The sequence below is a fragment of the Girardinichthys multiradiatus genome, chromosome 6 (genome assembly GCF_021462225.1).
Source record: "Girardinichthys multiradiatus isolate DD_20200921_A chromosome 6, DD_fGirMul_XY1, whole genome shotgun sequence".
NCBI classification, from domain to species: Eukaryota; Metazoa; Chordata; class Actinopteri; order Cyprinodontiformes; family Goodeidae; genus Girardinichthys; species Girardinichthys multiradiatus.
Genome location: NC_061799.1, coordinates 44,002,193 through 44,025,201, shown reverse-complemented (window position 1 = coordinate 44,025,201; position 23,009 = coordinate 44,002,193). Strand labels below are relative to the sequence as shown.

General features: G+C 40.4%; 1 protein-coding gene across 1 annotated transcript; it reads left to right on the top strand.

Moving 5' to 3' along the window:
* marchf11 (membrane-associated ring finger (C3HC4) 11) lies at nucleotides 1–22,341 on the top strand. Its single transcript, XM_047367215.1, has 4 exons — nucleotides 1–2,564; nucleotides 15,283–15,438; nucleotides 16,627–16,819; nucleotides 18,369–22,341. Exons 1-4 carry the CDS (start codon nucleotides 2,220–2,222, stop codon nucleotides 18,689–18,691), a joined length of 1,017 nt encoding a protein of 338 aa, XP_047223171.1. The 5' UTR covers nucleotides 1–2,219; the 3' UTR covers nucleotides 18,692–22,341.
* Nucleotides 22,342–23,009: the final 668 nt, after the last annotated feature.

Sequence of the window (23,009 nt, the reverse complement as noted above, 5' to 3'; positions counted from 1 at the left end):
AGGAACTGGAGGAGGTGTCTGGGGAGAGGGACGTCTGGGCGTCTCTGCTGAGTCTGCTGCCCCCACGACCCGGTCCCGGATGAAGCGGAGAACATTTATTTAACTGGGGGCGGGGGGGCATAGAGTCTTGTTGTCAGAGCTGAAAGCAGAGCAAGAACCTCTCTGCTGGGAACTGGACCCAGACTACAAACAGAAGCGCTTCTGGTTCAGGAAGGATCTGCTTAGATCTTAAGATGGATAATTTCAAGTCGTTCTGATGTCATTAGCTGTTCCTCACACATAATTGTGAACTTGTGTGATTTCACCTCGTGACATGCTTCTCCATCATGCCGGACAACCCACTGATCATCACCAAATTGTTTCTGGATTGTAGGAAGAAGTTGAACTTGAAAGATGTTTTCTTCTCACTCTTTATTCATGGATGTGGTCATGGAGCAGAACTGGGGGGAAGCCCACTCATTTGGAGGAGAAGTCCCCCCACTCAGGGGTTGGATCAGGAAGCTTCACTGCAGAGATACCACATGGGACTAATGGTGGTCCTCACCTGTTCTTCTGCAGATTTTCTAAAGAATCAGGAGGAGAATTAATCAGAGGAAAGATGTTTTCCTCCGTCTTCTGCTGTTGTTGGACAGAAGCTGCTTCTTTGCTGCCCAACTCGTCGTTTAAGAGCTTTCTGTAAGTCATTGTGTGTGGAGATGCAATCAAACCCACCTGCTGCCAGCGCTGAGCAAGCTCTGCACTGGCAGCAGAGCGAACTTCTTAGGAGGAGTCTGTCCTGGTGTTTACTGGAAGCTTCTTCACTGCAACTGGACCTCTAATGTAGACGTTCTGATGATCCAGCAGCTGTTTCTTTTAGGTGAGGCTGTTTTGGTGGATTTGAAAAGGTCAATGATTTCATCACATCTGTCCCTCTTTTATAGAAATCAGTCTGCTAATTAGATTGATGGTGCTTTCTCTTGTGTGGAAAAATAGTTGCATTTCCAGACTTCTCCATTTCCATACAGGTTTGCATATTATGTGTCCATCCATCCAGCTTTAGATCTTTATTTATAGCGTTCACAAAAGCTACATGAGATGAGACGTCCATTATTTGCTGTCTGCCCGTCCTTGCAGTGTTTCTAGAAGCCTTTATGTTTAAATGTCTTAACTTTCCAGAACTCTCTCAGAACTTTCCAGAATTCTCTAAAAAATGACAGAACTCAGTTTTGACCTATAAAATGTGCAGGAACCGAAGGGAAACCTCTTGAATCTAATAGTGCTCTGTAATAGAACCTGTTTGGAATGGGTTTCAGCCTTCATGGTGTAAATAACCCTCCATTACTTTCCTGAACACAGTCACAGTCTGTGGGACAGAAGGACTCTTCAGATTGCTGAAATATCTCAATGACTTCCAGAAACCCGTGGATTTATGATCGTAATATGTTCTCCATTTAATTATTCATGTTTTAGATTCTCCTCTGTCTTCTTGTTGATGTTTAGATGTCTGATCTGCCCCTCCTGATGATGATGATGATGATGACAGCATCTGTGCGGCAGCAGGTGACTCCTTTAAGACCAGGAGGAAGAGGAGAAATGCAGCAGGTTGCCACGTTTCACCACATTAAATATTCTCTGGCAGACTGACTGACCTGGAGCATCCTCTTCCTCCTGGTCCTGATGCTGCTGCTGGGATCAGGAGGCAGCTTATTCCTCCTACAGCCGGTTTCAGTCAGAGTACATCTGTTTGCCTCTGGAAACTCGTCTCCTCCATCATATTAATGGGATGATAATGTGATTGATTGGTCCTTTCCACTGAGAAATGCTCTTTGCTGCTTCCTGAGAGCTCAGAGTTCTTCACTGAACTTACAGCTGACTTGGGGAGGGTTTTTCTTCTGCTTCTCAGCAGGGTGAGGAGGAGCCGGACATATCAGGAGACTTCATTCAGATTTTTATTTTCCAGCTTCTGCTCTGAGGAAGAGGAGTGGGAGGACGGGGGTCTGATCCACGGAGGAACATGGAGCTGCTCCGCTGCTCTCTGGAGCGCATCAGGCGGTCCCAGCATCAGGAGCTTCCGGCTGCTGATGTGCAGCTCTGCGAGCGGACCGCGCTGTAGGTTCGGCTTTAGGAGAACCGAACCGAGGAGGCATTCATCACGTCCCTGCGTCGTAGTGGAGGTGGATCCTGTGTGAGCCTAAGTGGAGAGGCATCTATGCAATTTTATTTTGACTTTGCATTTTATTATGAACGCAGAGGAGGGAGATGCGGGACCGGCATGCGGGGAGGCGAAGGCAGCTCCGACCTTTAACCAACGCCACACCTGGGAGGAGAGCGGGTCGCTCGGCTCCCAAGGACGTCCGCAGCCCGACGGTCAGAAGGAACCGCAGTCAGGAGAGGAGGTAGAGGGCCGTGCATGTGTGGCTGACGCCGAGAAATTCAGCGAGGAGGACAACGGAGGGAATACTTCCAGCGAGGAGGGGGCGGTGGGGGGCAGGTCTGACAAAGAGCAGGCGATGCATTCAACCTGCAGCAGCGAAACATGCATCCCAACTCCGAGCTGCAGGATCTGCTTCCAGGGTGCAGAACAGGTAGGCTGGTTCTGGTGCCTGTTTCTGTTTGCACATCACACCTGTCACCAGCCGACCCGTTAAGATCACAAACTGCGGTTCTGTGCTGGAAGTTAAACTGAAGGTGAGCATGATGCCCTCTGATTGGCTGACGGCAGCAACCCGTCTAATTACAATGATGTAAAGCTGCTGAGTGGCTGCTTCTCATGCTGATTGGATGACTTTGAGATGTGCTGAGAGCTTACAGCTGTGATCAGAGGCAGCATGAATCTGAAACATTTCATGGTAGAAATCTGTTGGTGTGACGGCTTTATTAATAATGCAGAGAAAAGGGTAGAATAACCATGGATCTGAAGTCCCCTCTGACATCAAAAACTCAGCTCAAACACCCCAGAAGTACGTTAAAAACTGTACTGCAACACATTTTTTTATAACAATAATAAAACAACTCTTAATCTGTTAACATGCTGCGTTAAAGTGTCTTGGAGGAGGTTGTAACAGAATCAAACCTTTAATTAGTCCATCTTTTACAGAACCTTGCAAAAGTCTCTAACCTTTTTGAACTTTTTTTTTTCGCATTTTGTCACATTACCAGAAAATTAAATATATATTTTAGACCAACATAAACTGGTACGTAATTCTGAGCATATTTTTTGACACGTAAAAAAAAAAATGAGAACATTAGTGAACAAGCTGCATAATGAAGAGAAGTTTAAAGCAGAGTTGGGTTATAAAACAGAGCATTAAAACAGATTAACTTTGGAAGATATGGCCGTACCCCTAAACATTACCTAGAGAAGAAGCAGAGAGACCCATGGTAACCTTGGGGGAGCACCAGAGATCTACAGCTCGGGTAAGAGTGTCTTAACAGACTGGAAGAGTGGCAAGATTGTTGAATTGTTGAAAGAAAACCAGAACGAGTCATAGTTCCGGTTTGCTAAAAGGCGTGTAAGGGATACAGCAAACATGTGGAAGACGGTGCTCAGGTTAGATCAGACCAAGACTAAATGTTTTGGCCCACATGCAATATGCAAAGTGTGTTGGAAAACTTAACACTGTGGACACACCATCCCACTGTGAAACATGGAGGTGGCCGCATGATGCTGTGGGAATGTTGAGGAGAATATGGTTGGAGCTAAATCCAGGAAGAAAACCTGTTAAAATGTTAGGATTTTTGGGGGGGGTTGAATACTTCTGTAACACTGTATGTTAATAAGGTGAGTGTCTGTATATGTGATTCAACAATGGTAGAATAAGTCGGTAAAACGCTCTGTGGAACCAAACTGATCCTACAAGCAGTACTCTAATTTTATTGTTTAAGGGGGATCCAAATGTTTTTCAAATAAAACATGAAACTGTTACACTTCCAACTTTAAATACTATTAGAAAACAAAATGATGTAATAAAGTTTGGATTATCATACAAAACATTTTTCAGAATCATCTCATCAGCATCCTGGTAAAGATGTTTAAAAAGCCTTATTAAAATCAGAATTTTATCACATAATCAAAAAGAATCACTGGTTCCACAGTTATTGGCATCCCAACAGTTCCTAGTGAATAAATGTAACCGTGGTATTCTTCTTCATTTATACTTTTAGAGTTGATCAAAGGAAAAAGGAACCAGCAACGATGAGTAATCCATGACTTCCTGTTTAAACACGACGTGAAACATGGGCCTCTTCTTCCTTGCAAGTCTTCAAAAGACAAGAAAATCTTGAAGTGAGGCAGATCTGTGTTGATAAACTGGTCCATATCTACAGCGAGAACAAAGAAACATGTTAACGCAGGGCTGGACAAAGACCCTGCTGGGGGACTGCAGCAAAGAGCGCCATTTTGGGATCACCAAGTCTCCATGACAGCCTTTAGACTCTATCTACAGGCCAACTGTTGTTGGGTGATGTGCCAAGAGAAAAATCCTGTTCTGTTCTACCAGCACAGATTTAAACTGTTTTTCCATTTTAACTAGAACCGTGTTCTATGATCCGATGTGACTAAGACTGAGCTTTTCAGTAACAAACACTCCAGATGATCATGGTGTGAAGCAGAGGATGAATATTTGGAAACAGTTCATTTCCTATATCCATAGTTAGGTATAGAGAAGGATCCATGATGCTGTGGGCCCAGAGAACCCCATTAGTGCATGGCATCATAAACTGGGACATTTGAAACAAACAGTTACGTTCGTTTGAGTCTTTCAGAGGAATAATATTCCAAAACGTTATTATCACATTAAAAATTACACCAGGCTTCATTTTTATAATTATAATTGATTTCCAATCTTTGAAAAACAACCAAAATGGCAAAAAGACAAACTAAGACATATATTGTCATAAAATTGGCCATAAAATAATAAAATGTGTTGTTTAAATATGGTTTAAATGAAACATGCTGCCCTATATCTGTCACATCACAGGTGCAGAACAATGACCTAACCATAATCAGGTTAAAATTTTATCCTCAAGCGATACAACCAATTTGTCTGCAGGTCTTCCTGAAAGCGGATGGACAGATGTGGACCTGCAGGGACAAATGGACTCTCTGTCCAGGCTTCTCTGAAATTTGAGACTCTGCAGGCCTGTTTGGCTCGTGACAGCAGAGGCCCCTGATGAGGGACGATTCATCGCGGCCAGAGCTTAAAGGAAACAGGAGTCCGGACAGTAAACGCCTAAGTGAATATCCTGTCCTTTAAACGTGGGCTGCAGCCTATTAGCAGATCAAATCTAATAACTCTGCCTCCGGGTCCAGACCGATATTTGATTGTGATGCAAGACCTAAAGCCTGTGGAAAGCTTACTAGTTATCAAAAAGGCTGCTAAAAATTATATGACACATTAATATTTAATGTCTCTTGATGTCTGACTGAGATGTTTATCATCAGAAATGGTGAATGGAGCCAAGCAGCTGGCAGTTTTGTTTTCTTTACAAATTTCCGCTAAAATTCACAGTTTCATACTTTTTCCGGCTCCCTAAAGTTGCATCGTTTGACGATTTTTAATGAATTCAACCGTAGGTGAACTTGAGACAACTTTCACTTTACAATCCCAGAAATAAAGTTCTTGTGACAAACCTATATATTGATAAAAATGCAGTATTAATATGAATACCAATGTCACAAAAACCCAAAATTGTCTTTTTTATTATTATAAAATGAGCTTTTTAAGATGTTTTCTCTTTGATACGAAACTGGTTATATTGCTCTGTAAAAAGAGTTTAACATCAGCATTGAAAGCTATAATGAGGTATAACAGGGACAGATTTTGATATTTTTCCCTCCTATGGAATAATTACATCAATAATTTTTTGTGAGTAGCAAAAAAAAAAATACATCCTGGTCTTTCAAGAACATAAAGCATCTTTTCATTATATTTCCCTGGAACTTACAGGGTACTAACGGTGTTACTGGTCACACTGCAATAACATCTTAAAGTACCCTGTAAGTGCTATAAAATATGTTTTAAAAATGTATCCTGGAAGCTCCTGGAAGGTAACGCTGTAAATCCCAGGAAAATCCTGAAAAGTGAGTTTAGGAAAAGTTCTGAAATGATTAGTCTAGGTGAGTACCAGAAGTATGGGCGAGGAAAGTTGTTAAAAGAAAGTTTGAGGATATACGTTTTTCTTCCAGGAAGAGACCCGGTTAATACCAGGACAATACCAGAAGCAAAATTCTGAGCAAAGCTGTGACAAGGTCCAGGAAAGGAAGTTCTTGAAAAGTACAAAGCGAAAGTTTCAGAAATATACTTAAAGAAAATTATGAAAAACTAGCAAAAAACAAGTTTTATGAAAGTACCCGAAGATACCTGGAAAGTTTTAGGAAAGTACTCTGAGTTCTAGCCAAGTTCTACAAATTACCCCCTAAGATCTGGGAAAGTACCTTGTAAGAACCCAGTTATGTGTTGCTGCCTTTTTTATTTGCTTTAACATTTGTTGGGATGTATTTCATCACCGAAAATACCAGAAGTTACTGTCTGGTACCGTCCTAAATATGGCATCTCTCAGAATAAGACTCATTATCTCACTCATCAGTTCACTTGTTGTAATTCAATTCAATTTATTTATATAGCGCCAATTCACAACTCATGTTGTCTCAAGGCACTTCACAAAAGTCAAGTACATACATTCCAATTAATCGTAACCATTGAACAGTGCAGTCAGATTCAGTTATTTATTCAAATTGGATAAAAAGTTTTTCTGTCTAAGGAAACCCAGCAGATTGCATCCAGTCAGTGACTTGCAGCATTCACTCCTCCTAGATGAGCATGTAGAGACAGTGGACAGTCACTGGTGTTGACTTTGCAGCAATCCCTCATACTGAGCATGCATGTAGCGACAGTGGAGAGGAAAAACTCCCTTTTAACAGGAAGAAACCTCCAGCAGAACCAGAACCAGGCTCAGTGTGAGCGGCCATCTGCCACGACCGACTGGGGGTTTGAGAGAACAGAGCAGAGACACAAAGAGAACAAAGAAGCACTGAGCCAGGAGTACTTTCTATGGGAAGGAAAAGTAAATGTTAATGGATGTAGCTCCTTTAGTCGTTTCACCTAGAAAGAAAGAACAGATAAACTCTGAGCCAGTTTTCAAGGTTAGAGTCTGAAAGAGAGAACATAGAGTTAGTTACAGTAGAAGCTCAGTCAGTAGCCATGTCTAGGAGAGAGAAAGGGTTAAACACTGAAAGACAGGGCTATATGGATCATCTGTAGAAGGTGATTAATAAGTTGTTGCCAGCAGAAGCTCGGACGATTCCCCTCACCAGAAAGGTGTCACAGGTAGACACAGAGCCAGGCCAGGTGTAGCTTCTAGGAAGAGAAAAGAGAGAACATAAAGTTAAAAGCTGAAATAACAGCAAATAATGTAAAATTGGAGAGTAGTGTGAGAATGTAGCGAAGAGGGTGAAAGTGGTCATTATGTCCTCCAGCAGCCTAAGCCTATAGCAGCATAACTATAGAGATAACTCAGGATAACCTAAGCCACTCTAACTATAAGCTTTATCAAAAAGAACAGTTTTAAGCCTAGCCTTAAAAGTAGATAGTTTGTCCATCTAGAGCCCAATGATGGTCATTGTTATACTAAAAACCACAACGATTGGGATACCTCTCTCTGTCAGATTGACCATAACCATTGGAAAAGAGAAGGAGTCATACAGGCAGCAGAAATGGAGGGTGTGTTTGGACCTCAACCATAACTGAGCCGGTATTAGGCTAAACCTGACTCCCCCTTACTCCATCCAACAGGGAGCGAGGAAGGCGGAGGTAAAAATAAGGAAGATAGCTCAGGATAACCTAAGCAACTCTAACTATAAGCTTTATCAAAAAGGAAAGTTTTAAGCCTAGCCTTAAAAGTAGACAGGGTGTCTGCCTCACGGACTAAAACTGGGAGCTGGTTCCACAGGAGAGGAGCCTGATAACTAAAGGATCTACCTCCCATTCTACTTCTAGAGACTCTAGGAACCACCAGTAAACCTGCAGTCTGAGAACAAAGTGCTCTGTTAGGAACATATGGACCAATAAGATCTCTGATGTATGATGGAGCTAGATCATTAAAAGCTTTATATGTGAGGAGGAAAGTTTTAAATTCTATTCTGGATTTAACAGGGAGCCAATGAAGGGAAGCTAAAATAGGAGAAATATGATCTCTCTTTTTAATTTTCATCAGAACTCTTGCTGCAGCATTTTGAATCAGCTGAAGGCTTTTAACTGCATTTTGTGGACATCCTGATAGTAAAGAATTACAATAGTCCAGCCTTGAAGTAACAAATGCATGGACTAGTTTTTCAGCGTCACTCCTGGACAGGATATTTCTAATTTTGGCAATGTTCTGGAGATGAAAGAAGGAAATCCTAGAAACCTGTTTAATATGGGATTTAAATGACATGTCCTAGTCAAAGTTAACACCAAGGTTTTTTACTTTATTATCAGAGGTCAATTTAATGCCATCCAGGTTAAGTGATCAACTAAGCAGTTTTTTTTTATAGACTGTCACTAATGATATTCTTATGGCCTCAGATAATGGACATGCTTCCAATAGGTAAAGTTATCAGGCAGCATAAGATAAATTTTCACTGTTCCGTTGATGATACTCAGCTTTACCTATCCAAATTTATTCTATGCTGTCTGATAATTTGACCTATTGGAAGCATATATATAGTAAAGAGAATTGGCCCAAGTACTGAACCCTGTGGTACTCCACAATTAACCCTGGAGTTTAAAGATGATTTATCATTTACATGAACAAACTGGAATCTGTCAGACAAATAAGATTTAAACCAGCCTAGCACTGTTCCCCTGATCCCTACAGCATATTCCAGCCTTTCTAAGAGAATATTATGGTCGACTGTATCAAATGCAGCACTGAGATCTAACAGAACCAGAACAGACACAAGTCCATTATCTGAGGCCATATGAATATCATTAATGACTTTCAGCAGAGCTGTTTCAGTGCTATGATGATCTCTGAAACCTGACTGAAACTCTTCAAACAGGTCATTGTTGTATAAATGTTCACACATTTGATTAGCAACTATTTACTCAAGAATTTTAGATAAGAATGGAAGATTGGATATAGGTCTGTAATTTATTAAATCATCTCAATCAAGCGAAGGTTTCTTAAGTAAAGGTTTAATTACAGCTAACTTAAAAGCCTGTGGTTCTGATCCATTTACTAAAGATAGATTAATCATATCTAAAATGGGGCTGGTAATCAGAGGGAACACTTCCTTAAATAATTTGGTTGGGATTGGGTCTAACATACAAGTTGAAGGTTTAGATGAAGCTAATATTTCTGATAACTCAGGAAGCTTCACAGGATCAAAACAGTCCAAACACAGATCAGGTTCTGCAGTTATTTCCAATGTTGTCTCACTTGCTGAGAATGAAGTAATCATCTTCAGGAGTATGTCAAAGATTTTATTTTTAATAGAATCAATTTTTATTTAAGAAGAATCCCATAAAGTCATGAATGTTGAGAGCTAAGGGAATGGATGGCTCAACAGAGCTATGACTCTGTGTAAGTTTAGCAACTGTACTAAAGAGAAACTTAGGATTATTCTTGTTCTCTTCTATTAATGATGAGAAATAAGTTGTTCTAGCTTGGTGAAGTGTCTTTTTATACAACAGTAGGCTATTTTTCCAGATTAAGTAGGAATCCTCTAGGTGTGTAGAGCGCCATTTTCTCTCCAATTTTCTAACATTGTGCTTTAAAGTAGATCTGAATTAAACCAAGGAGCTAGCCTCCTATGAAGGATTACCTTCTTTTTCAAGGGGGCTGCATTGTCTAATGCATCACGCAATGATGAAGTAACACTATGAACAAAATAATCAATTTGTGAAGGGGCAGAAACAAAATTATTGCCCTCCACTGTGTTTTTCTGTGATAATGAGGAAATCAAAAGTGGAACAGATTCTTTAAAGGTTGTTACAGCATCGCCTGATAATGATCTATGAAATTTTCTTTCAGGTGTGGAGTACTCGGTTAAATTAAACTCAAAGATTATTAAAAAATGGTCAGACAGGACAGGGTTATGAGAAAATATGTCTTTACACTCAATGCCATATGTCAGCACAAGGTCCAAAGAATGAAGACAAAGGTGGGTAGGTTTGTTAATGTTTTGAGCAAAGCCAATTGAGTCTAAGATGGCATTAAAGGCTATATTTAAGCTATCAGTAATTACGAACACTATTAATACACTTGGACATAACAGGACAGTTATACAGTAAATGTGTTCTTCAGAACCACGACCAAGTCAGACTCATAAAGTCCATCCAAGGTCAAGTTAGAAAATACAAAATGAAAATATGTTGTAGATGCTGATGGCTGTGGGCAGGAAGGATCTCCTATAGAGGTCAGTGTTGCAGCAGATCTGTAGAAGCCTCTAGCTGAAGACACTCTGATGGTGTGATGAAGAGGATTATCAGGGTTGTCTGTTATGTTCTTCATTTTATGATGAATCCCACCATCTTCTCCAGAGTTTCCAGAACAGAACCAGCCTCCTTCATCAGCTTGCCGAGGTTTTTAAATGACTGGCTCTGATGCTGTTACCCCAGCAGTTCAGACTCTCCACAACTGAATTATAGAAGATGCAACATCTTGCTAAAACAGTCTTCCCCATGAAGCACAGTCTGCTCTGGTCCTTCTAGTAGACAGCTTCATCGTTGCATCTCCAGTCCAGTCTGTTGCCCACGTGAACACCTCACCACCTCCACCTTTTCTCCCATGGTGGGAATAGTGTTGGACCTACAGGTCCTTCTCAAAATATTAGCATATTGTGATAAAGTTCATTATTTTCCAGAATGTCATGATGAAAATTTAACATTCATATATTTTAGATTCATTGCACACTAACTGAAATATTTCAGGTCTTTTATTGTCTTAATACGGATGATTTTGGCATACAGCTCATGAAAACCCAAAATTCCTATCTCACAAAATTAGCATATCATTAAAAGGGTCTCTAAACGATCTATGAACCTAATCATCTGAATCAACGAGTTAACTCTAAACACCTGCAAAAGATTCCTGAGGCCTTTAAAACTCCCATCCTGGTTCATCACACAAAACCCCAATCATGGGTAAGACTGCCGACCTGACTGCTGTCCAGAAGGCCACTATTGACACCCTCAAGCAAGAGGGTAAGACACAGAAAGACATTTCTGAACGAATAGGCTGTTCCCAGAGTGCTGTATCAAGGCACCTCAGTGGGAAGTCTGTGGGAAGGAAAAAGTGTGGCAGAAAACGCTGCACAACGAGAAGAGGTGACCGGACCCTGAGGAAGATTGTGGAGAAGGGCCGATTCCAGACCTTGGGGGACCTGCGGAAGCTGTGGACTGGGTCTGGAGTAGAAACATCCAGAGCCACCGTGCACAGGCGTGTGCAGGAAATGGGCTACAGGTGCCGCATTCCCCAGGTCAAGCCACTTTTGAACCAGAAACAGCGGCAGAAGCGCCTGACCTGGGCTACAGAGAAGCAGCACTGGACTGTTGCTCAGTTGTCCAAAGTACTTTTTTCGGATGAAAGCAAATTCTGCATGTCATTCGGAAATCAAGGTGCCAGAGTCTGGAGGAAGACTGGGGAGAAGGAAATGCCAAAATGCCAGAAGTCCAGTGTCAAGTACCCACAGTCAGTGATGGTCTGGGGTGCCGTGTCAGCTGCTGGTGTTGGTCCACTGTGTTTTATCAAGGGCAGGGTCAATGCAGCTAGCTATCAGGAGATTTTGGAGCACTTCATGCTTCCATCTGCTGAAAAGCTTTATGGAGATGAAGATTTCATTTTTCAGCACGACCTGGCACCTGCTCACAGTGCCAAAACCACTGGTAAATGGTTTACTGACCATGGTATCACTGTGCTCAATTGGCCTGCCAACTCTCCTGACCTGAACCCCATAGAGAATCTGTGGGATATTGTGAAGAGAACGTTGAGAGACTCAAGACCCAACACTCTGGATGAGCTAAAGGCCGCTATCGAAGCATCCTGGGCCTCCATAAGACCTCAGCAGTGCCACAGGCTGATTGCCTCCATGCCACGCCGCATTGAAGCAGTCATTTCTGCCAAAGGATTCCCGACCAAGTATTGAGTGCATAACTGTACATGATTATTTGAAGGTTGACGTTTTTTGTATTAAAAACACTTTTCTTTTTTTGGTCAGATGAAATATGCTAATTTTGTGAGATAGGAATTTTGGGTTTTCATGAACTGTATGCCAAAATAATCCGTATTAAGACAATAAAAGACCTGAAATATTTCAGTTAGTGTGCAATGAATTTAAAATATATGAATGTTAAATTTTCATCATGACATTATGGAAAATAATGAACTTTATCACAATATGCTAATATTTTGAGAAGGACCTGTATTCCTGTTTCATCTCCTTTGTTTTGTTCACATTAAAGCTGGCAGGTTCAGCCAATCGGTGAATCGAGACATTTGACTGAACAACCTGAAACAAGGAGGTTTAATGCTTCACAACAGAAGACAAAGATGGAGACTTTGTCTCCTGAGGGCGGCTTTCTGTCACAGAACATAAACAGCTGCACCAACTGAGATCTCAGGAGTTAACCTGGGTTTTCTTCAGAGACATGACAAACCTAGATGCCATCTTCAGACTCTGGTTGCTTTCTATGTTACATGGAGGTTAAAAGCAGGTGAGAGGAGCTTTAGACAAAGAAGAAGACCTTCTTCCCTCTTCTGCATTTTAAAATGGACTCTGACCCCGATGGATCCCAAGTGTTATCACATAACTGTGTGTAGAAATTCTACTTTATTACATGAAAGGAAAATGGGTTTTTATTTAAAGCAGGTTGGTATTCAAGTTTTCCTAAACTTCCAAGAGCAGTTCACAGGGAAAAACAAGGATCTGCTGACTTATTTGTTGGTACGTTTGTGTTGGAGATGCCATAAAAAGGTCCAGAAAGCAGCATTTCAGAGCATTTTGAGGGGAGATTCTGTTTGGAGTCTTGCTGGGTAGTCCTCTCTTTGATTCTTTCAGCTTTTTGAGATCCAGACACATTTCTAAATGATGTCTGATATTAGTTTAATCAAACGCTCCTTCATTGGAGGACTGACCTGCATGAACTAAGAGCCTCTGAGGTCCTTTTAAACCCACAAGGTTAATACAACTCGGTGAATAATGAGCTCTCTGACCACTGACTTTAATATACTATTAATATGCTCATCACGGCTGCTGGAACGTCTGCTCTAAAAAACCTCCAGGAGGGAAGAAGTAGAAATGAATAGAAATGGCTGTGATGATTAATACCTAGCTGCATCCTGCTGGAGCTTTGAGAAATTATCATTGATTTTAGGCCCTCTGGTGGACAAGTTATGGGTTTACTTTGATAAATCACCTGCTGGAGGAAAAAGCTGAGCTGGAGCTGGAAAACAAAGGATTTCTTGATGATGGGGAAAGCCGGATTACAGAAATGAATGGAAGATTAATCTTGGCTAGGCGGTTGTTTTATAGATTGGAAAGCAGACAGTTTCTGTTCCTGAAACTTATTCGAAGTTTACCAGGGCCTGGTCGATGCAAAGCAGAAATAATAAACTGTAACTTTGATAGAGGCAGATCTTTTATCCTGCTTCGATTAACAGCACAAAGAGTGTAAATATAAATAAATAGAAGGAATCAGGTTGGTTCCTTTTAAAAGCAAAGGTAAATTTCTCAGAGAAGTTTATGCTGGTAATATTGTTTTATAAAACATAAAGTTTGAAGAAATAGAGGGTGTCTTCACTTTATTGTAGATTAAATGTATTCGTCCATTCTCCGAGCTACTGATACTTGTTTACAGGGATCTGCAGTAACTGGGCTGAAAGGGAACAATAGTTGAAAGGTTGGTGACATTTTGTTCTTTCAAGGACCTCTGTGTTTTCTGTGCGAAAAGATAAAGTGTCTCTTTGTTAGTGTTTAGAGACTAACCTGGTATGACTGTAAAGGGTTCCACCTAAAACTTGGTGATTGTAGGCATTAATTAGGAACCTTTTCTAAATGAACGACTAACAAACCCCACACTTTGCAGTCTTTCATTTTCTTCTTGATTTTTAGCAGCAGAATCCGCCATTGAGCGTCATCAGCCAAGGCTGCTGTTTGTAGAATCATATAGCATCGTGAAGGACATTGTCCCTCAGTGGTTGTCCAACCTAATGGATACCACAAAATCACAAATGATCTCCAAATTTTAAGTCTAGATCCATTAAATTAGGTATGATGCCATCACCACCATAGTTCAGTGTGGGTGTGGTGTTTTTTAGGTGAGGCAGTGTTGGTTTTTTAATGACAAACAGAACTTTTAGAATTGTGTCCAAAAGTTAAAGTTCAGTTTCATCTCCCTACAAGAAGCCTTTTCTTCCAAAGGTATTTTCTGTGGAAGAAAAGGCTTCTCTGCTCCTTAGTCTGGATAAATGGAGAATGCAGGAGATTGTTGTCTCATCTAAAACCAGAACTTGTGTGATTTCTTCGGTGTTACTTTAGACCTCCTGGTTGCCTCTCTGACCAGTTTTTATCCTGTCAATTTTGATGAACCATTTAGTTTTTGTCGCTGTGTTTTCTCAAATTATGTTTGATGGTGTGAAGTGGTCTATATAAAACACTTTAAAATGATGATGTACATTTGTTGTCCTGGGGACCATTTTGATTCTGTCATCTCTCTACAAACTTTAGCTAAAGGAAGCAGGGGAATCCTAGGACAGCTGAACTTTATTTCAGGTTAATCACATTCACCATATTTGATGACAAAATTAAGCCCTGAGCACTAAAATTAGAGGTGTATCCCTGTATGCAACCAGGTTATTGCAGCTGTATTTAATATTAATATTAAAGATGGAAACATTTTGTAATGATTGTGTAATAACAGGGCTGTGTAAACGTTTGAAATCCAGTCAACGTTGGACCGCCCAGGTCTCTGCAGAACAACAAACCCAACACAAAATGGATCTCCTTACAGGCTCAATTTAAACCAACAATGTTTGTTCAAATTAAGGCCAGAAAATGCTGCCTCCTTAAAGACTTTGAACTTCATTACAGCTGCTCACAGAGTTATTATGATTTTTTTGTTTTTATCTTTTTTACATAATTTTGTGTTTGACAAGGAGAAACTGAACTTTTATAGCAGTGAAAAGTTTCTCCATTGAATGGAAAGCAGTGAAACTTCATAGGTTCTTAAACTGTTTGGTTGTCTTCCTTCATCTTAGGTCATTCAAGGTGATTTTTACTTTGCCTTTAACCAGGTTACCTTTGTTTCTTTATCGGGTCTGCAGGGCGACTTGTTGAACCCGTGCCGGTGTGACGGCTCGGTCCGCTACACTCATCAGCAGTGTCTGCTGAAGTGGATCAGCGAGCGAGGCTGCTGGACCTGCGAGCTTTGCTGCTACCGATTCCAGGTCATCGCCATCAACATGAAGAGACCGTGGCAGGTAAAGGTATTATCAGGGCGCTGCCTAGACGGAGGGCTGTTAGGATGGGATCTCAACATGTTGGTACTGTTGTTTTGAAATGTGCAGATCATCGATAACAAGGAGACTTTGCTCATTTAACTCTTCAGCAGATGTGAGGGAAAGAGAGAAATGTAGAGAGCCAGGATGACTTCCTGCAACCCGCAGAACTTTAAATGAACACTTAGAGCTGCAGCTTTCTGGGACTAGATCATTATATGGTCTAAATGTTTGTTGCATGGTCAAGCTTCACAAATAAAGCTTTATGCAGCAGTTTATTCTGATGCTTAATGTTTAATCTCATTAAGTTGAGTAAATGAAATGATAAAACAGGTTGTGTCCGAACCAGCCTGGCCAGACTACAGATGAGTCAGGAAATCTTGGAGTAAAGTATGAAAACATTGAGGTGACAGGATGTAGTGTCTTATGATGCATTACCTGAACTGTTTTGATGTTAGGATGCTGATGTTTCTGAAGGAAGAATGTGAGGTGAGAAAGCTCAAACAGATAAACACAATCTACACTTTATCTAAAATGATCATTAAAGTTTGCTCTCATGGTCAAAGATGGGAGTGGAAATCAACCTTTTAGACTTTGACAGTGAGTCAGGCACAGAAACAGCTAAGATCTTCAGAGCTCTGCAGACCTGTGGTTCTAGAGCCCCATCTGGCTCTTTAGGTCCTGCCGTGAAGCTCCTAATAACTTTGGCCAGAGTCGATTTCAGCAGGTTTTGTGTGTATTTTATGCAGATTCTCAATAGAACCACTCTGATGGTACAAGGAATCATTATTCACAAAGGACTTTGTTGACTAACTTGGCAATTATTTTTGAAGCCAGTTGAGCACACTAGATTATATTTAGGGGTATGGTGTAAAAAGGGGATGAAGAATATGCAAAGAACACTTTTCAGGATCTGTCTGTAAAACATTTGGAAACCGATGAATCGTTTGCCCTCCAATGTCTTGAACCTTGTGTTCCGCTATCGCATAACATCCTAATAAAATAGACAGAATAAAGACAAAAATGTATAAAATGGTTCAGTAAATGCATCCTAGTGCAGAGTTTTATTTCTACACCTTTAAGTAATAATTTAATGTTTCATTTATCTGTGGAATTGTGGGCCCTTCTGCTCCTCCAGTGTCTGACTGTTTGACCCTCTCCTGTCCTCAGTGGCAGTCCATCACCATCACCCTGGTGGAGAAGGTGCAGATCATCGCCGTGTTCCTGGGCTCCCTCTTCCTGGTGGCCAGCATCTCCTGGCTGCTCTGGTCGGCTCTCAGCCCGCAGGCCATCTGGCAGCGCCGAGACGTCCTCTTCCAGATCTGCTACGGCATGTATGGCTTCATGGATCTAGTCTGCGTAGGTCAGTCTAGAGGCTCTATCTTCAGAGGCTCAGAGGTGTATTATATCTTGTCATTTTATACTAAATTAAAGAAGGTACATTAATAGAGCAAATGAAGCAATATAACCATGATGTATTTATATCGTTAGCCTCATAGCATAACTGCTTGACTTGAGTAATGCTATGAGGCTAACGATATGCACTATGAGTCAATGGTTTTAGACACACTTTCTCATTTAATGGGTTTTTTTAATTTTCAGGACCATTAACATTGTACGTAGGCATCAAAACTGTGAATAAACATACATGAAATTACGTAGCAAACAAGAAATTGTAGAACAACTTTAAATGTGTTATATTTTAGATTCCTTAAAGTCGCCGCCCTGACTGAAATATTAACGTTCAGCCTTTTCTCAATGAACTTCTGGGAAGTTCTTTCAAGACTCTTTGGAAAACCATTTCAGATGAAGATCATGGAGATCATGGAGAGAACACCAAGAGAGTAAACCAGTCATCAGAGCAAAGGGTGGCTATTTGGAAAAATCTAAAATATAAAAGAGTTTAGAGTTATTTCACACTTTTTGTTTACTACATAATTCCATGTGTGTTAATTTCTATGGGACTTCGGTCTGGGGACTCAGATCGTCAGTAAAGCAGGTTGATTCTGTGTCTGCTGAAGCATTTCTGTGTAGAATCTAGAATGTTTTGGATCCTTATCCCTCTGAAAGACCCAGTAACGACCCATTTTCAGTTTCCTGGGAGAGCCGATCAGATTTTAAGCTAAATTTTCCTGCTATTTCAAAACGTTCATGATGCAATACACTCTAAGAGGGTTCCCACGGGCCTTGGAAGAGACACAGGCCCACCCTACTTACCAGTGTGCATGAGGTTCTTTTTCACAGTTATATTTTGTTTTACAGCAGACACACTTGAGTGTTTGTTACTGAAAAAAGCTCAGTCTAAGTGCTGTCTGAGTTAGCGACTCTGTACACTTTACTAAAATCCACTCGTTGATGTTTATGATGGTGGAACCTATTCTAGCATCTAATATTGCTATGAAGACCCGGTGAACCCAAGACTCCAGTCTTTCCCGCAGATCTGTAACAGTGAGCTTTGGAGATGTTTTTACCTCTGTTGCTATCCTCCTTGCTGTGACAGCATAAATGTGGGTCCAACCTTGTTTGTTATTAATTTTTATAATATTCTTACTTTCTTGTAGTTCCTTATTAGTTAAGATTAAAACAGCTTTGTGTTACCTGAATGGCATGTATTCATGTCTTTCCTGTTTTGAAGAGTGGCTAAGAAAGATTAACTTCTGTACCAAATCATATTCATGCCACTGGGAAACAGAAAGTAATAGATTAATAATTCAATATTTAACAGTATATAAGAATTTGTCAGACTAAGATTTTTCCCCCTACTAAATAAATGCACTCAAATAAAAGGCTGGATTTTTCTAAAACTGTCTGTGTGACATTACACTGCTGCTGTTCAGGATTTTCTTATTTTAATGTTTATAAGTACTCAGGCTGCTTTATCCGATTGTAATATTCTGCTGTCACTGTAACAGGCCTGATTGTCCATGAGGGGGCAGCAGTGTACAACGTCTTCATGCGCTGGCGAGCGGTGAACCTCCACTGGGACGTTCAGAGTTACAACAAGGCCAAGGATATGGAGGAGACGAGCACCGGTCACTCCTCGCTGGGCCCCAGGACGCTTTGGTTGCCTCTGGCCACCTTGGGGCCCAGCGGGCCCCTGCATCCAACCCAACTCGGGTCACGGCCGTGGACCTGCCTCTGTCTGGCCCCCTTCTGCCCTGGGCTGGTGCCTCGAAATAACCTCAGCCAGGATGCCGACTCAGGAGAGGTCGTCATTCGTGTAACGTCAGTTTGAAGCAGAGCTAAAACTTGGGACAGGTCACACTTTACAGTCTGGAAGTTCATGCAGTTACTCTTTGTTGCAGCTTCTCTGGTTGGCACATGTGTTTTAGATAAGTTGGGGTTATTTATTCTCTCTGGGGCCGGTCCCCAAACCAATCTCAATGAAATATTCCTCTGGTGTCTTTGTTTCTGCAGCTGTGTCAGACATAAAGATGGATGTAGAGGAAGGGGTTGGCACTGTGACTGTTTACCTATCATCCATTATGAACAGTTTACATCTTAGCTTATATAAGCCCAAACTATAATGTCATAACTGGATTCTCTGGTACTTCAGGGTGTTTTCAGTGCTGCATCAGGAAGCTTTCAGCTTAGGTGAATTTCTCTTTGAAATCAGTCACCTTTTTAAGGTCCAAACTTAATCTGGTTTTAGTTTTCCTTGATGTTATTGGGACAAGCAGCCAAGCAGCTCCCAAAGTCATGTTGATGCATTAAGATTTGAATAAAAACACACAAAGAAAGTGAAAAATCTGAAAAGTTCCAGGATCGTTACCGTCTTTAGTGCCAAGAAGTTGTCAGTGAGGAATTTGTTGGAGCATATTCAGACTTTAAGCACTGTGAGCTAAAGAGGACGTTGTTACAGACCAGAAACTGATCGTTTTTGCTTCTGCCAGTTTTCTCTGAGGACATTTCAACCTCTTTCAGTTCTTAGGTTTCACCTATGAGGACATAATAAAAACCTTTCTTTAGCTCTTTGAGGATCGCAGAAATTTGATTTCGGGGACACATTCTAAACACAAATACATTTCTTATATCTATATAGTAATGTTAAATAAAAGTACAACTTGAGTGGTTTAAATTGTAAACGTAAAATGTGTTTCTTAATTATTGAAAGATCCTGACCCCCCCATTCCACCAAGTGGTTTGGTCCACAGGCCGTTTCCAATGGGTGGGGCCACCGGTTTCATTGAGCATAGGCTCACCTGATGAAGAAAGTGCACCAATGTATAGAACCAGTAAGTCATTAATCACCGCAGTGGTTCAACGAGAACAAGGTTGGAACATGAAAAGTGACATTTGTCCAAAATCAGCCTCTTTTTTTATCAGCTTGCTTTTTAAGTGAGAGGAGATCAGATTTTTTTATGGAGAGATCCGGATTATGAAATGTAGTCTATATAAATATTTTTAATTTAAGTTCTTTTTGTAGGCTAGTAGTTATCATATGACTTAGATGTTTGATTTGACAGATATCTAATTTCTTTCAAAAATTGTTCAGTTTTATTTGGTAAAAAACCTGATAAAAAACATTGTTCCTCTTCTTTGGGAAACAATAAATATTTTATTTTTATGTAATATTTTTATTAATTATGAATATAAGTTGTTTTCGTTCTGTAGTGGGTGTATGCTGATGACAATACCCCTGTGTGTGTGTGTGTGTGTGTGTGTGTCTATTTGTCAGCCAACCAGGTCAGTTGAAATGGCAGAGTAAAGAAAAATGACAGACATCTGGTCATGTTTTAGTGACACTACAGTAAATTTATACTTTTGAAGAGTAGTTTGATGTTGTTGGATTATTCTTGAATGTATTTCCTTTATATTTTTGGAACTTTAATTTCTTGTGAAGCTACTTTGATGGACTATAGTGGAAATTAGAGCAGGGTGCAATTAAACTATGTTAGATGTAGTCACAAAGCTGTAATATATCCACCTTCCACCTAATACCATTGCTGGTTGAGCATAGAAAAACCTGAATACAGATAAAATATGGACTAATAAAGAACAATGCTGTAACTACCATTTTTACTTTTTATAACAATATTTAACATGCTGAGGGCTCAACCCTACAAGGAAAGTCACAAATGAGCAGGAGAGAAGGAGAGAGCTTTGTTTCTATATCCCCCCCCCCCAGGAATTACTCTCTGAAACTTTCCTTTTTATTGCCCCCCTCAAAAATCAAAAGGGACTTGTGCCCCTGATTTCAGTCATGTTGAGGGATGGACTTTGACTAGGCCATCACCACACCTTGATTGTTGCTATTTGGGATTATTGTCCTGTTGATGATCCAGTTTGAGCCCACCTTCAGCTGTCAGATGACCTTCAATCTTGAATACATTGTTACACAGAGGAAGTCATGGTTGACTAAATGAATGCAACAATCCCAATTCATCATCCCTCCTCCACCGTGTTCAGTAGTTGGGTTGAGATGTTTGTGCAGATATTCTGTGGGGTTTTTTTTTGCATTATGGCCAAGCATCACTACCTTGGTCTCATCTGTCTCAACAACATTGTTGTAGAAGTGTTGAGGTTCAATCAGATCCAGCCATGTTCTTTGTAGAGAAAAGTCTTTCTCCTCCATCCCGTCCAAACAAGCCACACGTATCTAGTATTTTTCTAACTGTCCTTTCATGAACTTTAACCTGCTGACTGAGGCCAGTAGAGCCTAAGGTGGAGTTCTGGATTTTTCCATTTCTCTTAGCATTGCACGTTCTGACCTTGTCCACTCCTGGGAAGATTAACAGTTGCCTTAAATTTTTTATCTACTGAATAATCTTTCTCTGTCGAATGGTGGACCTGAAATAGTTGGAAAATGACCTTGTCGCTGCTACTTTCCAATGGAAATCCTTTGGAAGCAGCAAGGATGCTTTTCCACTTTGGCTTCATATTTCTCTGGCTTCTTATTATGTCCTGATACAGAAAATGTGAGGATTGAAAGAGGATTTACTTTAACTCTCTCTTCCCTCTGCCACATACCTGAACACCAAAAACAAGTTCTAAAACCATCTTAGTAATGATGTTCTACATGGAAGCAATGATAACGAACACATTTTAGATGTGAGGGTCTTTCAACATTTAGTTTTTCTTTTTATAAATCCTAGAAGACAGTTCATGTTGGAAACAAGACTGCATCTCATCAGCGCCATACTGACGATGGCCACTAGAGGCAGGATTAAAAACACCTTTATGATTGAACTGGGTCAGGGTCTTCCAGACATGTTTGTCTAATCGGGCGGTCCCATTTAAATCTGTTTATGGTTTCCATCTATATCTTCTTGTCCAGATGTGATCACCTGTGGCTTCCTGTGAAGTTTGAGCACAACTTGACGTTTTATTATACAGCCTCGGTCAATTAGATCTCCTCAGTTCCAGCCAACCCTCCACTCAGAGAGATCAACTGGTGTTTATGTTCTTTGTAAAAATGACAAACTATCTGATTGTGGTTCAGGTTTTATACAGATATAAAACATGAAACAAGGTTCAGAAACCAAGATTGTTTTAAATGAGCACAATCTGACGTCGGAATTGTATTGATTTTAATTTATAATGCACCAGGTAATTTATGAATCATTGTTATGTGTTTTTGTTCATTTGCTGGAATATGTTGCTATAGTAACCTTCATTTAACATTAAAGTGTTTGCTGTGGAAAAAAGGATAAATTGGGATAAATGAGATGTTTGGGAATACTCTTCTGTTGAGCTTCCAGGAAGCTGCTGGATTTTTGGTTCTGCGGATCTTAAGGATTTAACCTGTTTTGGGTCATTTTGGTTTTTTTGGTGCCTTAAGAGGCTGAATATCAACGTCTCATTGTGCAGCACAGATATGACTTGAATGTGACTATTTGTTTCCTTTCTATGTAACAGCTGTAATGTATAAAGAATGTTTGTACACAGAGAGAAAGATGTGGGTTATTTCATTTAAGTGCATCTTCTTTCAAGGTGTCAAACCTTCATTGAGACGGACAACATGAGATGTTTTAGAGAGCAGAAGCAGATCTGGCATCAGGAACTGAAGAGTTAAACTCTGGAATCTGCAAAGTACAGCAGGTACCTCTGATCATTTAGCAGTAATAAGAAGTTAGCATTTCACTTTTTCAATTTGTCACACTTGGAAAAATATTTTATTTTCTCAAATAATCTGAATAACTGATTCACAATTATCTAATGCACCATTTATATACAGTGCTGTGAAAAAGTCTTTGCGATCGATTAGCCTACTTCATGTTGTCAGACAGGTTCTTTAAAGTCAAAAAGGTCAGTCGGGGGAGAACTCTACACTTCATATCGTCTTCTAAAATAGGAAGGTGTTTATAAAACTAAGCAGCCCCCTGTATGTATCTCTTCAGTTACAAAAAGACAGTGACCAGTCAAACTAGCCAATCAGAAGAGAGATTGCTTTCTTGTGTCTAGATTCTCCAAGAAATAAGAGATTTGATCTGGATTTAAATGTTTAATTCATTTTCATGGCTCTGTTGAGAAAATTCAGAACAGAAATAAGGAAATATTTCTTTAGAAAGCAGATTAGTCAAAGTTTTACTGCAGAATGTCGTCTAAAGACA

Bases quoted from the DNA above. Each gene is read 5' to 3' on its own strand.
- marchf11 (XM_047367215.1), top strand. From the start codon at position 2,220: ATGAACGCAGAGGAGGGAGATGCGGGACCGGCATGCGGGGAGGCGAAG. The intron at 2,565-15,282 runs GTAGGCTGGTTC...TCGGGTCTGCAG, and splicing joins GCTTCCAGGGTGCAGAACAG to GGCGACTTGTTGAACCCGTG. The intron at 16,820-18,368 runs GTCAGTCTAGAG...TCACTGTAACAG, and splicing joins CATGGATCTAGTCTGCGTAG to GCCTGATTGTCCATGAGGGG.